The sequence below is a fragment of the Sphaeramia orbicularis genome, chromosome 1 (genome assembly GCF_902148855.1).
Source record: "Sphaeramia orbicularis chromosome 1, fSphaOr1.1, whole genome shotgun sequence".
NCBI lineage: Eukaryota > Metazoa > Chordata > Actinopteri > Kurtiformes > Apogonidae > Sphaeramia > Sphaeramia orbicularis.
The window spans coordinates 53,078,897-53,096,736 of record NC_043957.1 but is presented as its reverse complement, the minus strand read 5'-3'; the positions used below and the strand labels follow the sequence as shown (position 1 = coordinate 53,096,736).

The window sequence follows — 17,840 nt, the reverse complement described above, 5'->3', positions numbered from 1 at the left end:
ACCTACCTACCTACCTACCTACCTACCTACCTACTAGGCCTGTAACGGTACACAAAATTTTCGGTTCGGTACGTTTTCGGTTTTCAAAGCCACAGTTCGTTTTTTTTTTTTTTTCGGTTCGGTACGGGAAGAAAGAAAACCCCTAAAAATGTCTTTAATACATTTATGAATTTTTGCTAAATTTTCCCCCAATTTTTGGACACAATAGAATATAGAAAAACAGGAATATAATTCTGCTGCTATAAATCAAATAGAAAATAAAATGAATTATTAATATTACTAACTGTATTTTAAACTTTAGTATTGCACTTTTCCCTGAAAGGTAGTTTTGAACAAACAAAAATCTAATCACAGTTCTGTCAGTTCACATTCTGCATAAAAATACCAAAAAAATTCCACATGAAGTGCAACATTAACAAGAGGACAAACTGGTATTCTCTTTGAACAAACTGAAGAGCAACAATGACAACAAAAAATTAACCAAATTATTTATTTTAGGACAGCTAACAAACTGTTTAGGCCACTTTGTTACTTGCGCGCGCGTGCAGGGTGCGATTTGCTGGGGGAATGGTTCGTTTGCTTGTTTTTTGGTCAGAGCCAGGGGGGTGGGGGGGGTCCATAACTAACGAAACTAACACTGGTGTGAAACGAAAGTGAAATGTTATATACTTTCAACGTCCAACTCCGGGTTCTATTCCTCTGTTATACAGCGTGTGTGTGTGAGAGACAGACAGACAGACAGAGCAGGTGTAAGTGTTTTAGAACTACCATAGCTCTTAGGCAGTAAACAACGTCCATCTTATTAACGTCTGTTTCCCCGTTGTTGTCAGTGAGCCCAAACGGGACTGTAATAATGGTGGAGGGTCTCCAGTCTCTTCCTTCCAGGTTCACATCATTTTTTTTTTTAATCTTATATCAGCTGCTATTTCGTATTTTGAGTCAATGTGTGCGTCGTTCAATATGTCCGTGTAGAACTTGCACGGATTAAAAGTTCCGCATCAAACAACGTCTTTCGTTCCTTTTTCTTTTTCTCAACATACTGTGCCATTTCGGTACAGCTGTGTACCAAACCCAACAGGTGTGAACTGAAACGGTTCGGTATGTGTATCGTTACAGGCCTACTACCTACCTACCTACCTGTCTGCCTGCCTGCCTGCCTGCCTATCTATCTATCTATCTATCTATCTATCTATCTATCTATCTATCTATCTATCTATCTATCTATCTATCTATCTATCTATCTATCTATCTATCTATCTATCTATCTATCTATCTATCTATCTGTCTGTCTGTCTGTCTGTCTGTCTGTCTGTCTTTGTGACTGTTGTCTTTTTGTCTTCATCTTTAGTGCAAGTTAGTATTGAATAACAGTGTTAGTTTACCTACATTCCATCACTTAGACATGTGAATCAGCCTATTGTTGACCATAGATAAGAACTCCTCTGGGACTGACACTAAAGAGACGTCCCAGATCTAGTGTGTGTGTGTGTGTGTGTGTGTGTGTGTGTGTGTGTGTGTGTGTGTGTGTGTGTGTGTGTGTGTGTGTGTGTGTGTTTGATGTCTGCTGTTTCCTGCCTCCGTGTGTTTTCACGTGACCGCGCTAACCCAGCCAGTGCACCTCAGAGGCACTCACACAACGGAAAGCACAAACTAACTCCGCTCATTTCAGCTCAGCAGCCCTATTTCAACGACACACTTCTTATTGAGGAGACACGGCTGATTTTTAAGGATGTTTTCACTCGGGGAAAAAATGGAGTTCCTTATAGCAAACCCTTTTTCTACACCCGTTGGTCAGAGGATCGGTAAGTCGCAGCTGCTTTTTTAAACTGTCGCTACCTGAACTACCCGTAGTTGTATTCATCATTTGTGAACTTCACAAATCACACATTTATTTTTTATAAACTCACTGATATAGCTTCATATCTAATAATTTTTTTTTGTTGTTGTTACTTTTTATACCATTTAAACAGTAAATATTTGACAGAAGTTAAGAAGAAGTCCGTTTAGCCAATGACAATACAGAGGCGGGACTAACTTCTCTCGTTCTCCCGTGTTATTGGTTCCTCTAACTTAGACGACAACTCCATTAGCCAATCAGCGACGATATAGAAGCTACTTGATGATTCTCTCACTTCCTTAGTCAGTGATGTATTTTGTCAAGTTGCAGATTCACACCTTTTGCACAAGTGTTCTCACAGCCTAAATTAGTCATATGATATGTAGAGCAAGTTTTATATTTATTTGCTTCTGGTGTTTTTTTTTTTTTTTTTTTTTTTTTTTTTGAGGACACTGAAAAACCAAACCATCATTCATTAAAAGGTTTTGAGGTCAGCTGGGGATGCCTGGAAAATGTGTAATCATAATAAGCCAGGAGTAGTGAGAAAAATGTTGCACACCCATTCGAGTCAAGCCTTCCGTCCTCTTATCTCCTCCACTCAGTGTCTTACACATGAATGTCAAGAGAGGCTTGAGCTCCTTTTGAGGCGAACAGAACAGGAGCAGCTGACAGTCACATGAAGTGGAGGGAGCTGGGGAAGGAGAACGGGTGAGAGGGAGGGAGGGTGGCAGGGAGGGGATGCAAGGAAAGGAGGAGAGTGTTTTGAGAAATGCAGGGCTTAGGCTTCAGAGAAGTATGGGGGTTTGGGTAAAAAGGAGGGAGTTTAGAGGCTTATGACGAGTCCATGAGGAGTGGAGTGCAAAGAATAGTTGGCTTTGATTGTTAAATAGGTTAGTGGAAAAAACACTGAAGATGACAGCCTATTTCTCACGCTGCATATTACCACCCCATACCGTAGCTCCAGTCAGAAAGATTAAACATTTTTATATTTGGGTTACAGTGGTGGCATACATTAAAGGAAAATATAGGACTTTTTATTACACTACACTTACCGTATTTGACAGCTTTATCTTAATTCCTTATTACAATTTTTCATCCACTTCCCATCCCTTGAAAGCCTAACTTCTCCTTAAGATAAATAAGCTCATTTAAAATCCCCTGGAAATACTTTTTTTTTTAACTCATGCACAGAGACACTTGGTTCTCACAGGATAGTGATGCCACACACATAAAATGATCTTACAGAATATGATGCATGATGTGGCTTGAACTACGTACTAGTGTACAAAGTAGTTCAAATGAGCTCAACCTTGAACATGTACAGGTGGAGAGTGTAAAATACTTGAAGATGAATCCAGAAACTTATGTTTGGGGCCAAATAGTGAAGCAATGAATAAACAGGAAAAAACAACAACATAATAACACAAAAAGAAACATATATAGGACATACAAAAAGAAAACTCCCATGAACTAAGCCCAGTGATGCATAAAGATGAGATTAGTTTGACAAATAGTTATCCCATAGTGTTCGTATACATGCAATACTTGAAATATTTTAATGACAAAAAAATCTAACTAATCAAATGAACAGTTTAATATTCAGCACTACAACTGAAATGAATATGAGGCAAACAAACAAACAAACAAAAAAAAGACTGTGAATGAAATAATCCAATGTTGTGATAAACATAAGGTGTGTATTGAATTAAATAAGTTATAGTAGTAAAACACTGCACAGTATCCATATGCACTTTTCATCTAAGACTTAAAAAAAAACAAAAAACTTCGACCAAGATATTGAAATTTAAGGAGGGGAACTACGGAGCTGTGGTGAAAAGCTACTGCATCCCTCGCGGTGGTCACGTGACTCTCACATGCAATTTTCATGGTTTAAGCACATTTTGATGATGAAACATACTTTTCTGAAGTACGGATTTCAATGCATTACTACTACATGAAGTGGAGGATTTTCACAGTTTTCAGTTAATACTTTTCCTTCAGTAAAGTAAATCTGAATACCCCCCTCATGATTCAATTGTGTTTATTAGTCATTTGGAACAGGAGTGAAACAGGGTATGTTTCAGGTCACGGCTGGCTTTCTTAAATACTTGCCTTCAGGCCTCCCACACAGAGTCTTAAAGAATGGAATTTAGTCATTAAAGGGACAACAGCTTTTACACAACCATCAGGAGGAGTATTACACACACTGAGAAATTATTGCGAAATGATAAATGTAGCTCTGGGGCAGCTTTTCAAAGTAAGAGAGAATAAACACCCTCCAACCTTTCTTCTGGGATACAACCAATACAATTTCTTCCAGATCTATGAATGTAAGCCACTGTATGACATTTGAAACTGTAGGACATTTTTAAACATTTCTGTTGTGAGTTGTTGTGATGTTATGAACGAAAGACTATGTGGTTTTATCTTAAGTGTCCAACAATATAAAAAAAAAAAAAAACCTTCACACCTAGATATTGGTTTGTATTAGTGCATGATTACACGTTCAGCTCTGTGTTGACAGAGCGAGCGACCAGTGGTGCCCAGCAGTCGGAGGACTGGGGCCTCAACATGGAGATCTGTGACATCATCAATGAGACTGACGATGGGTGGGTTCAACAATCTTCTGTTGTGATCTGACTGGAGATGAAGATTCCTATGTTATCATATATACATCTATTTACATGTTAAAATCGTGATTACTGGTAAATAAAATAAGATAGGTATTTATCATTGGAGACATTAGCCACCAAAAAATTCTAACCCATCTATTGCTCTGTCTTTTCAATGGTACTCATCATTGCTTTTTTTCTTGAATATAAGTGTTACATGGATCATCTAATGCAAAGTCATTTTTTTATACCCAGGCCAAGGGATGCAGTTAAAGCTATTAAGAAGAGAATTGTTGGAAACAAGAACTTCAGAGAGATCATGTTAGCGCTTACTGTAAGTACTCATCTGCACAGGATGGTGGGTAAAATGCATTCAGTTTGTTTAGAGTTGTGAAAGGCGTAGTGTAAGAAAGCAGTTTGAACACCAGATTAACCCTTGTGATGATTAACAGGCCTAACACAACAGCTAAATAAACATTCAGATTCTTCGTGTGCATACTGACAGCTTTGGAAAAGAGTTTTAAAGGAGTGATATTTTGCTTTTTTTTTTTTATAAATGTAATTATGCATTTTAAAACATTTCCCTGTGGTCTACATAAACTGTAAATGCTATGCTTGGACTTGAATTTTTCATTAATTCAACTCCACAGGTCCATCTTCAACCCTATTTCTGAGTATTGACGCCAGAAAGGTGGTTTTGAGCGCTGGCCCTTTAAATGCAAATGAACCACTTCGCACCCCAACCCCTCCAGGTTGTTGGCTGTGTTGTTTTGTCCCGTTTGACCAATAACTGAACATTTTAGGAAATCTGCTTGAAGTTTGGACATATTTTCAGTATGGACTACAACCGCTACTGCTGATAAACAATTATGTCGTACTCGAGAAATGTTCATGAGAAGTCTTGACCTTATGTGTGCAAATGTCGTGACGTAACTAGTTATAGACGTAACAAATTAAGAAGGAATTAAAACAGGTCGTAGAAATCCACTCGATTTTTGCCAAAATGAATATAAAGATAGCTGTGCAGCACCTGGAGGGTTCAAATTCAAACTTTATGAACTATTAGGGTCCAAATACACAAATAAATGTACCAAAGACTAATAAAAGTGGGTTTAGCAAAATATGAACCCTTTAATCTGGAACACCTTGAGAGATGTCTTATATTTACACTTTTGTTTCAGGTTCTCGAGGCCTGTGTGAAGAACTGTGGACACCGCTTCCATGTTCTGGTGGCATCACAGGAGTTTGTTGAAGGGGTTTTGGTCCGTTCCATTTTGCCCAAATACAACCCCCCTACTGCCCTCCATGACAGGGTGCTCAGCCTCATACAGGTATGTGGATTTCCTCATAGCACTGACATGATTGGGCAGTGTAAAAGAACCTAAGTTTGGATTGCTTGGTTTTGCTTACTTTTTCACCTGTGCTGTACTCAGAGCTGTTATCAACCAGCTTTATACAGCCAGTCCCCTGTTACAAGAATAATGATCATACATTTGGAGGGAGCAATGGAATTTTATTTTGAAATAGCAATTTTTCCTTTGTTTCCTTTTTGTTTCTATTTGGTCAGGTTACTACAAGCCTGCATTTGTTTAGTCATTACACTGCAAAAATCAAAATCTTACCAAGTGTATTTTTCTCATTTCTCGTCAGAATGTCTCATCACACTTAAAATAAGACATAATCGCCTGAAGAGTAACTTTTCAGTAAGATATAAGAGCTTATTTTTAGGCAGTAAATCTTGAAAATCTTATTTCAAAAAATCTTACCAAGATAATTTTCACTTGCTCCAGATTTTTTGCTTGAATTAAGCAAAAAAAAAATCTTGAATTAAAATCTGCTAATGGAACAAGTGAAAATTATCTTGGTAAGATTTCAAGATCTATTGTCTAAAAATAAGTTCTGATATGTCACTGGAAAGTTACTCTTTGGGTGATTATGTCTAATTTTAAGTGTGATGAGATATTTTGACTAGAAATGAGAAAAAATACACTTAGTAAGATTTTAATTTTTGCAGTGTAATGACTAAACAAATGCAGGTTTGTAGTAACCTGACCAAATAGAAAAGGATTTGAGGAAAGAAAGAAAAACAAAGGAAAAACTGTCATTTGCTTAATTCAAGATTTTTTTTTTGCTTAATTTAAGCAAAAAATCTGCCAATGGAACAAGTGAAAATTATCTTGGTAGGATTTTTTGAAATAAGATTTTCAAGATCCATTGCCTAAAAATAAGTTCTTATATCTCACTGAAAAGGTGCTCTTTACATGTTTATGTTTTATTTTAAGTGTGATGAGATATTTTGACTAGAAATGAGAAAAATACACTTTGTAAGATTTTATGTTTTCCAGTGTATAACCGTCTATATTCCATCCATCCATCCATCCAGATTTATTTTCTGCTGCCTCCTCAATGTTGACTCCATGCCTTTGGCCTTGCTCTGCCATGCAGTCAAAACTTTGTGTAGACACATTACCAGGAATGATAACATCTGATAGTCTGGTCCTGAGGGACTCTTTCTTTTAGTTTTGTCACCTTGTTGTTTCCCTTGTCACCTATTTTGTGCCACAATTAATTTGTCAAATGCAACTTTGTTTTTACCTGTATGTGATCAATATGAATTCATTAGCTATACATTTTTAATCTTGTTTTGTCATGCACAGTCTTGGGCTGATGCATTTCGTAGTGCTCCCTCCCTGGTGGGGGTGGTACATGTATATGATGACCTGAGGAAACGAGGTCTGGAGTTCCCCATGACAGATCTGGATGCTCTGTCCCCCATCCACACTCCACACAGGGTGAGTCCACAGAGCTAACATACATACAGAGTTAGATGCATGCCTACATTTCTATCTCTAATCTCCTTGCCCTGTTCTCACAGAGCATCCCAGAAAATGGGACTCATGATGTGACCCCTACCACAGCACATCCAGCTCAGACACAGCAGCAGAGCCCCTCTAGTCAAACCATTTCACCTCCAGTACAGCCCAGGGATGGACCAGTTTCCCTCTCTACAGAACAGGTACCATTGAAAACACATCAGTTATGTTCTGTTCACAAAAAAATAAGATAAATGCTTTGAAAGGATAATATGTTTGTCACTTTTACTTCTGACCTTTTTGATTCCAAAACAAAAGCAGATCATCAGTGTTTACTCAGATGTTGGTGTTGAGAAGTTTTGATAACATATAAATCATGGTTCACATAATTCACACATGACTGCAAGTTTAAATGTGTAGATGAAATTAAAGAACTGATGCATTTTAATTTTGCTTAGGGTGCTGTCTGATATTTTATAAAAGGCTATTGTTGCCCTGATCTGATAATAAGCTGCTCTGATTAATTAGTGCAATTTAGAAATTAGATTTTATGTGACTATGTAATGAGCGGAACTCTTTTCCCATCTCTTTGTCGAACTGCAGCAACATTTGAAGTGTGCCCTGTAATTTTGTCACTTGTATTTCTCTCTATTGTGTAGCTACACTCTATAATCAGTGATAAAATGTTGAACACAGCATTAATAAGGCTTAGAAATGGGTGCTTCTATGAAACTGGGTTTATTTTGGTAGCTGGCACTTTGCCAGCTTTTTTAGACCCAATAATAAAAGAGAAATTTAGACATATTTCCCCCCAGAATGTACCTGATGATGACCCCAGATAAATGCAAAAAAATTTTACTCTTGCTCTGAGCCATCCCAAAATTAATGAATTTTTAATAAAATATTAGGGCCAAAACAGGAGTAAAACTGGAACAGGAAATGCTACCTAGGTGTCAGTGCATTTGATCTGGAAAACATGGCTGTAAATGGTCTTATATACCACTATAAATAGACAGTGTGTTAACCTCAGCTAAGACCCAGCTATGGGTTTTTTGTCCACATTTGTGGACAAGAGTTTCACAAACTTTATACAAAAAAAGAAAAGAAAACTGTCCACCACAAAGGACATTCCATAAAAATTTGAAAAACTGCATCTGAAAAAACTGTTGCATCATGATGTTTCCAATAAAGCTGGTACTTTGCTGACATTTCCTGGGTCTCAGGAGGTTAAATTTGATTATCTTAGTGGTTTTTGTAATCCAGATATGCAGGTTTTTCATGAATCGGCAGTATCATTCCAGGTAACCCATTGTGTCCACTTGCGTTACATGCAGAACCTGCCTATTTAAACAAATAAATTGTGAGTGATTTTGCAATAGGGATCATTTGTGTGCCTTGCATAATTAGTTCAATTCCCAAAATGTACCTGTGAGAGAATAAAAAGATATTCCAAAAAAATAGTAGCGCGTGATTTTCATGTCCTTTTTATCTTGTTACTTGTGGATTTTTTTAAATAAAAAAAAATATAAAAAAATATATAAAAATGTGTTTTATCTGAAAAATAGTTTCTCTTTTATCTCAGTAAATATTTATTTTTAAAATAGACCCAAAGTGCTTCCACACTTGTTTCATAACATTAGTCTACATCTGGTTTGAATTTTTAGCCCCGATGTCCTGTTTTTATGGACCAGTTTCATAGAAGCACCCAAATATGTTTATTCAGCTTCATAATTTATGTTTTTTTGTGTGTGTATGTCCAGGAACAGAAGTTGCGAAGGGAGTTGGCACTTGTGAAGGGAAATCTCACTGTGATGTCTGAGATGTTGAATGAGGTTATACCTGGACAAAGTCAGCAGGATGACACTGAGCTGCTACAGGTGTGTGTCTGAAACAGCACAGTGTTTACTGTATCCAAATAGTTTAATCACACTGGACAAATATGTGGTCCAACTTTTCCATTTATAAACAAGTAATTTGTCAAAAACTGAATACAGGAGTAAGAACCCAAGTGCAGAACCAGCAGACAGAATCAAAGTTCACAAAAAAGGTTTATTAAAGATTACAGAAAAATGAGGATTCAAACAGACGTCCGATGTATTAGGGTGTGCGCAGGAAATCTCAAGTCGCAGGTGAGGGACAGATGTGTGGTCAAAAGCCAGATAGACGGGTTCAAACAGGGGTTCCGAGCAGATGTACCGACATGACAGGCTCGGGTCAAAACGAGGAGGCAGAGGTACTGGCAGGGGATAGGTGAGGCTCAGGAAAACAGGCAGACGGGAACAAAATGAGGGTAGGTATCTCACAACAGAAGAATGCAAACTGAAGGAGAAAGCACATGGTATATATACACACTGGGAGAGGGAGACAACGAGACACAGGTGAAACACATTAGGGCAGGGTAAGGTAACCACATGAGTGGGAAAGGAGGGAACAGGAAGTAAAGACACCAGACAGGACACAGGAGGGAGGATGCCAAAATAAAACAGGAAATGACAGGACAACACAAAAAGACACTACTGTCTGGGAGCAGATGTGACAGTAACTGTTTTTCTGTTCTTTGGGTTACATTATTTCTCGCCTCCATCTCTGATTTTCACTTAATCTTTTATTACAGACCACCTTTAGACTTTGCTAATGGCACACATTTACTGCAGCATTGTTTCCAATGTTCCTTTTCCAATGTCACAACATTTTATCTCCATGCTGAACCTAAACCTGACCAGCTGAAGCAACCCTAGATCACAGCACTGACTCACAGGCTTGTACTGTAGGCCCTAGGCATGATGGGTAATCACTCCATCCACCTCTCTTCTCACCCTGATACACCCATCACTCTGGAACTGGGTCAATCTGGACTCATCAGACCTTTTCTCCATTGAAACACAGTCCAATCTTTATTCTCTTTATCAAACTGATAGATGTTTCAGAGATTAGAACCTATTCACTGCATCAGTTAAAGGGTTAATGAACTTGTTGCAGCTGACGCATATTTATCACTGCAGTACTTATCCAATGGAAGGATCTCAACTATTTACTTAGTTAAATCCAGGTGGGAACTTTTTTTGGCTTGACTGTCTATAGGTAATTTCTCGCAATCTGGTAAAGGCTCATACTGTCTTCCACATAAAATTATTGTAGGTTAGTCATTTATCAGCTGCTATCACCTGCTGTCTGGCCAATCCTCCTGAGCAACCTATTGAGGACTTGCAGCTGACGTCACTGGTCATGTGATTGTTGTTTACACCGCTATATTGGTAGGCACGCTATCTGGATCCAGAAAGTCAGAACTGTTGCTTTATATTGTGTTTTTCTTTGGACTTGTGTTTGCGTGTTTTGTTAGTTGCGAGTATGTCTGCTTGTGATAAAGGCACCATAGATGAGTTTCAATGTTTACCAACAACAGTGATGCACGGGCAACTCAGAGGCAAAAACATGAGTACCAGCTACCAGCCGGCTCACATCAGCTGCGTACACCTCCAGGCTCTCCCCCGGAACTCGTGAACGAGCCGATATGTTAGCTCTAAAACAGTCCATTAACTGTCTCTGTGCCGATCCCATCTTCTCTTTCACGGCCGCATAATTTGACTTGACCGCATCGGGAAGGCTGTCCCATAGTAGAAAAGCAGACTTGCACAGATGGGTGGGGAGTATTGTCACCAGCTCCCCACTGAACTCACCAGTGTCGCCCGCCGTAGCTCCGACTGCCACTTCCAGCTGCTTCACCCAGCTGAGGAAACTCTGGCTGCCATCACCGGCCAAGGAAGCAGGTAGATCCACAATCACTCTGTCTCTATAGGGTGATAGGCCAGGGGAAGCCCTCCTGGTAGGTTTAAAGGGGTCTTCATCACCGTACCACGCAGGCTAACTATACTGAGAAGCTACGATAACTGCGGTAATAACTATAAACAGCGGTCGGCAGAACAGAACCACCACTGCTACCAGTGGAACCGAGCGGTCTTTCTGCCTAACTTATAACTGGTGAAAGCTAAGTAATAAACACAGGAGTTTAGCAGGTCCATTGTTTAACACGTTGTACAATCCAAGGAAAGCTTGCCTACCAATATGGCGTCGTAAACAGAAAACCACGTGATCATGTGACGTTTGTGCAAAACCTCAATAAGACACGTCACAGCAACATCATGTGACGCTTCTGACAAAGGCTACAGGAAGTAGCTGAAACTAGTGAAACAGATAAACAAACTACCCCTGTGTGATAAATGAATTACCTACAATAATTTCTCACAGTATTACCTGGATATTACAGCAAATTTACTACAAAAAATGAATGAGGAAATGTTCATAAAGAAGCTATCTGTGTCCATCCTGCAGTTTGTGTTTACAAAGAGTGATCCAACCACCACCTACTGAACCATTGTGTTGAAGTGTATACAGACCTTTATCAGCCTGTATTATTTAACTACTCTCTCTCTCTCTCTCTCTTTCTTTCCAAGTAGCAGCTGTACTCAGTGTGTAAGAACATGCAGACTCGTGTGGTAGAGCTCATTCCTCAACTGCTGGATGAAGGTTTTGTCGAAGAGCTGCTGGTGGTCAACGATGACCTCAACAATGCTTTCATTCGTTATGACAGGTGTGTCTTTACTTAGTTGGAAAAATGTACAGTTTGAGTGAGTTAAAAGCATATGTTGTATCTTGGTCATACTGTAGGTCATTTATATTCCTCACCATAGATAAGGGTACTTTCACAGCTTGTTTGGTCCAGATTTTCAGACTTTTTTCCATGGAACCAACTGCTGAAGTTTAGGAAGACCAAAGGGGGTGATCTTGGTCTGGATCAAACAAAAATGTGATGCTTTGTTAGTCAGAAATGTTGTAGAAATACTCCCACTACTGTGTGATTCTGTTTCAATTGAGTGATCGATTAGCTTTCAGATATTCTGAGTTTAAATAGGGGTCAATATCACTATAGGGTGCCTTTGGTGTCCTCTAGCAGAATCTAACTGTCACCATGAACACATTGCCAAATAATGAAATTCTGGGGATTTATTATGAATGGGCAAACACTTGCACATATATCAGCACAATTTTAAACCCCTTGAAATGTGATTTTGTTATTTCAAACAATGTTCTTTGAGGGAATGCACCTGATTTCTGCATGTTCCCTCACACTGTCCTTCTAACTTTAAGTGAGTTTGACAAGTGTTTAAATGAAAAAAAAAAAAAAAAAAAAAGGAAATACTTTTTAGATGTTGTCATTATTCTCAACAAGTTTTTCGATAAAACAAGTAATTTCGATTATGTAGATTTTTTTGTCATAATAATATTTAATATTCTACATGTGTCTTGAAATTGCTGTCCACCCTGTCATTTTGGGGGAATCACCTCTTTATTAATCTGGAGTGTCTTCATTGGAGGTGGAAACACAGTCGATGACAGCATTTAGTATTTACATTTATATTTAATTTTTTTTTTTTTTTTTAATCATTTTGTGTTTGGACTTAGATGTGGTTAAGTATGTCTACCCAGTCACCACAAAATATAAGTTAATATAAAACTTTTCAGAAATTCAAAAGATATTTGTTGAACATTACACCGTCCTCTTCAAATATGACCTACTTTGCCAACTCAAGGTCTGACATGTGGTCATTAAATGCTAATGTTAGCCAAAACTATTCACCCTGTCACTTATTTTTACGTGTATTTGTCGGTGACGGGGTGGACATATTTTCATATTTTGTGGTCTGCTTGTACTTTGTGTGCTTAGAAAAAATGTATTAAAAATGTGGGTGCTTGACCAGGATGCATTTCTAACAGCCTACAGTCGACTTAACACATTGAACATAAAGATAAGTGAAAATCTCAAGAATTTTTTTTTTACATTTTTAAGTCTGAAAGGCGCCTTATAGTGATACTGACCCATATACACTGTATAAATAAAGGTTCTTTGGTTAGAAGTGAATCAAGTAAATACCATCTCAATATCAAAGTTGTGCTGTAAGCCAAACAAAAGAGTCAAAAGAGTACAGGTAGATGATGATGACAGCAGGATATAGGTAAGTCATGCAGAGTTGTTAAAGATGTCTGAAGAAAGGGCTTTGGACTTTTGAATCGTGTATTTTCAAAATGTAGCTTGCTCGAACTGTTTTTCCAAGATCTCCTACCCTACCTTTAAGTCCATTTCCAAAAGTATAGTGACAAAAAAACTAAACATTTCAATTTTATACAATGGGATTTGACTTTGGTTTAGACAAAGGGTCTCAAACATGCGGCCTGGGAGCCAAAACTGGCCCACTAAAAGGGTCCAATCTGGCCCGCATGTTGAATTTGTGAAGTGCAAAAATTACACTGAAGATATTAACAATCAAGGGTGTCAAACTCATTTTAGTTTATGTTCCACATACAGACCAATATGATCTATGGTAAAATAATAGTAATAATAATCTGTAAATAGTGACAACTCCATTTTTATAGGTTCTAGGTTCAACTGGACTAGTTTTGCTCTTTTGAAGCACAACTAGTCCAGTTGAGCCTCGAAAAACTACAAGAAGCAATGAGCTATGACTTGAGCAAATGAGAAATTTAATGAGGTTAGGTCTTATTTTAGTTCCAAAATCCAAATTTTTACCAATATTCTGCTTGTTACCACATGTTTGTGTAACATTGTGTGTAATACACATGTATAAATGATAAGTTGAGACATATTATTGTTAAAACCGCACTTATTTTTCTTACAAATTTCAGTTTTGTCAGGTTATTCACATGTTTTTTGTTAAAGGATAGTTTGTAAATGTAAATGTTTTCATAATTTAATTTTTTTTATCGCACTAAAACAAAGAGAAAAAGTTGTCATTATTTGTAGGTTATAATGCTGTTATTTTACTGGTCCAGTCCACTTGAGATCCAATTGGGCTGAATGCACCCCCTGGAAGAAATGTCTTTGACACCCGTGGTTTAGACTTTCAAATGTGAAAATGTCATATTGAATATGTTGAATTAAGTCATATTGAATATGTTGAATTAAGTCATATTGAATATGTTTCAGGTTTGACAGACTTAACAAAGCACAGACTACAGCTACGCAACAGGTAGGACAAATCTCACTCTTTTTTTTTTGTTTTTGTAGAGAATAAACTTCTTTGTGTTTCAAACCATATTGTGTAAAGGTGTGTCATTATTAGTTAAGCTATGAGATCACCCACACACAAAGTGAATTTGACACCCACTTGGTTGTGTCTTTCCCAGTCGAGCACTGTCAGCAGCCCAAGTCTCATCGACCTCAGTTCTGAACCGTCAACCCACAGCCAACCTGCTGTCATCACAACAACCAGCCAACCAGTAATCAGCACTTGGGCCAATCAGAGGCAAGCAGCAAACCACAGTGAGTAAACGGTGCAGAACTTCTAAACCATGTATGTTAAAGTCACGAGGAAGCAGGGCTTTGACCTTCATGTTGTGATCTGGTGTATTTCTGACAGAATTGAGAATGTTGTGTCTGGATATCACATGAGCAGGGATTGTTTTAAAAAAAATAATGAGCTGCATCAAAAAAAGAAAGAAAAGGGTTTTTCCCATCTCCCAAAATGCACTTTATAATGGGATTGGTGTAAGGTTTAAAGTTTATTAGGGGAGTAAAGAAGGGCAATTATCCTCCTCTAATGTTATTGGCTGAAATGTGTTGTGGAGTTATTACTATGTAAACAACAGGTAACATAATTTTAGAGGAAAAATAGAAGACAAACTTAATGGCTAGTGTCAATCAGTGGTAGGGAAAGTAGTTTTTCATTCAAGTGTTACTAAATGAAAAAAGCTATTTGTTCTGTCATGTAGAAGTAGAAGAGGAGGAGTTTGACATGTTTGCCCAGACCAGAGGCAGCTCCTTGGCAGAGCAGAGGAAAAGGTGAGTGATTCCCAAGACACCTATACAGCTTTATGACATACACACTTTCATAAGCAGTGGATGAAAACCATATACCATTTTATTTAGCTTTTCTTTTTTTTTTTTAATCTTACAAGACTCACTAACAATATTTGAAATATTGCATTTTAAATTTGGCCCAAGATTCAATTCAGTCTTAAAAAATCACATTGAAAAAGACAAAAATCTCTGATGTGTTAATGAACATAAAAGAAAAAATGGTCAAGGTTGTCCCTGAATAAATGAATCGTATTTTGAAAATATAAACAAATGTAGATGTTGATTCCTGTAGCATGCTCAAAAAAAAGCTGACAAAAGACAAAATTTGTCTGAAAAGTTGGTTACGGGTAAGGGATCATGACTAAAAATAAAGTCTACCAAAGGATTAATCTTTACAAGGATGGATTAAGGTTCTGCACTTTATGAGAAGAATGACATTCAGTTCAAAAAGAGGATTTCTCGATGCAAAATTGCAAAGAATGTTGGTCTGTCATCTACAATACATAGGTGGTCAGGGAAAAAAAAAAGCCAAAGGTGGAGACCATTGTTTAATGCAGTGGTTCCCAACCCTTTTGGCTTGTGACCCCATTTAACATCACAAATTTCTGGCAACCCCAGACATTCAAAACAGAGACTTTTTTTTTTTTTTTGCTAAAATTAATTTGTTTTGATCATGTAATAGTTTGCTATACTATGTTGTAAATAAATATTAATTTTAGATTATTATAGACTATATAACGTATATTATTATGGATGGAGGCAGAAAAGCCAGGTGTAGATTACTCCACAAAGTGAGAATTTTATTTTCCTTGGTCAGGATATGTACAGTCAGTCCAGCTTGTATTTACAAGGCTGACAATTAATACTGAACAAACAATAACTCAAACTGTAAATTATGAAAGAGCTGCAGCATCTGAAACTGACCACAATGAAGATTTGAAAGATAAACAGTACCACAGTACTTCAGTTTCAGCTTCACAGTTTGTCACGTCTTTTATGGACTGGGATTGTCTCTCTCAACTCACCATATATTTTTTATCAATTTGTTGTTGTTGTTTTTTTTTTTATCAATTACTAGAAATTTCAGGCGACCCCATTTGAATTCCAGGCAACCCCACGTGGTGTCCCGACCCCAAGGTTGAAAAACACTGGTTTAATGTGTGTGACAGCAGCATTTTTAAGAGAAATTCTTCCTATTACTGTGATGAATGAGACTGGAGGTTAGGAGGATTTGGAACACCATTTTCACTTCACACAGCCCACTTCATCCAGAAATACAATCAGCTACAATTCTAATCTATGACAAATTGCAACATAGTTTGCATCGTACTATACTTTGTAAATTAACAGTAACATGGGGGATAATATTGCTTTTTATGTGTGTAGTGTGAAGTATGAGGACCCAGGAGCTGTGGAGGGTCTTGCAGGAGCACTGGACACCAGGTTGCAGGTCACAGGAGGGGTGTGTATAACATAGCAACAGACACTTTTGATTTAACAAAAATGAAAATACACTAATGACACAAATACATAAAATACATAATCACTCTCTTGGTAATTTTTCCATTCAGATGCAACCAGCAAAGAAGTCTGTGCAGAATGACATTGACAGATGGTTATCCTGTGATATGGTATGTGATATGTTTCAAATGAAAACTACAGTATGTGATGCATGATAAGTGGTATGATAATATGACATGGCCGTTATCTTTGTGTTTGGAAATGCAGGAGGACCAGTCTTCAGTGTCGGAGGGAGTGTGCAGTGAAGGTACGTTGGTTGTATTTGTAGTTTTACTAAATCAGTCTTTGTTCATTTTTATGCATGTGTGTGTTCGTGCCTATGTAACTATAACTTTTCCTTTTAAGAGTTTGATAAGTTTCTGGAGGATCGGGCGAGGGCAGTGGATCACAGAGGCCAGGTAGAACCTCCTCATAGCGTGGCAGCTTACCCCACATCCAGACCGCCACCCCAACAATCTACCCGGCAACAAGACACATCACATGACCAGCTTTTTTCACTTTGAATTTGGGAACAAATGGATCAGGTAGATGTAAAGGTACATAACACATACACCATCACACCTTCAGTCACATACATGCTGTGCAAAATCAGAATTTCTATGAAACGACACATCTACTTACTACAAATCTGCTGCCTAATCATTTCACTGCATACTTGAAATGCAGTATTTCTGTTAATTCTGCTGTTTGTTTTCTTATATGAGTATGAATGACTTTATGCAATATGTATTTATGAAATGTATCACTATGTTGTTAAAAAATTTAAGCTGAAGAACTGTTTACAATGAAGTATATACAAAATATATTTGTATCACACTGTCATGTGCCTTTGATTTTGTTTAGAGGAGAATAAATGACTTATTGTCCTAAAAGTATGTTTCAGCTGTCCTCTTTTTAGATTTTCTTATTTATTTATTTATTTATTTTTTGCCATCATTTATATAAAGGAACATGCCCTGAAGCCTGTCTTTTACATAACTAATATTGCACAAAGAACCATCATTGAATGAAAAAGAAATATTAGAATGAAAGAGACGAAAGAAACAGTTCTCTCAAGTCTCTTTTTTGGTTGCAAATCTATTTGATTGAATAATAAATAAACAAATGTCTCTCCATATACTTTTTGTTAACACCATGCTCATGGTGAAGTACAGGAGCTCCCTGGAAAACCTGATTTGTAACAT

The 17,840-nt window shown here is 37.5% G+C and overlaps 1 protein-coding gene across 1 annotated transcript; it reads left to right on the top strand.

The window, feature by feature from the left end:
- Nucleotides 1-1,591: 1,591 nt before the first annotated feature.
- On the top strand, nucleotides 1,592-17,597 carry LOC115424327 (target of Myb protein 1). The gene is made up of 15 exons (XM_030141527.1): nucleotides 1,592-1,802; nucleotides 4,362-4,446; nucleotides 4,705-4,783; nucleotides 5,631-5,780; nucleotides 7,107-7,241; nucleotides 7,325-7,465; nucleotides 9,023-9,139; nucleotides 11,717-11,850; nucleotides 14,263-14,305; nucleotides 14,463-14,598; nucleotides 15,048-15,117; nucleotides 16,522-16,597; nucleotides 16,707-16,766; nucleotides 16,864-16,903; nucleotides 17,002-17,597. The coding sequence occupies exons 1-15, from the start codon at nucleotides 1,730-1,732 to the stop codon at nucleotides 17,157-17,159; spliced, it is 1,497 nt and encodes a 498-aa protein (XP_029997387.1). The 5' UTR covers nucleotides 1,592-1,729; the 3' UTR covers nucleotides 17,160-17,597.
- The last annotated feature ends 243 nt before the right edge of the window (nucleotides 17,598-17,840 follow it).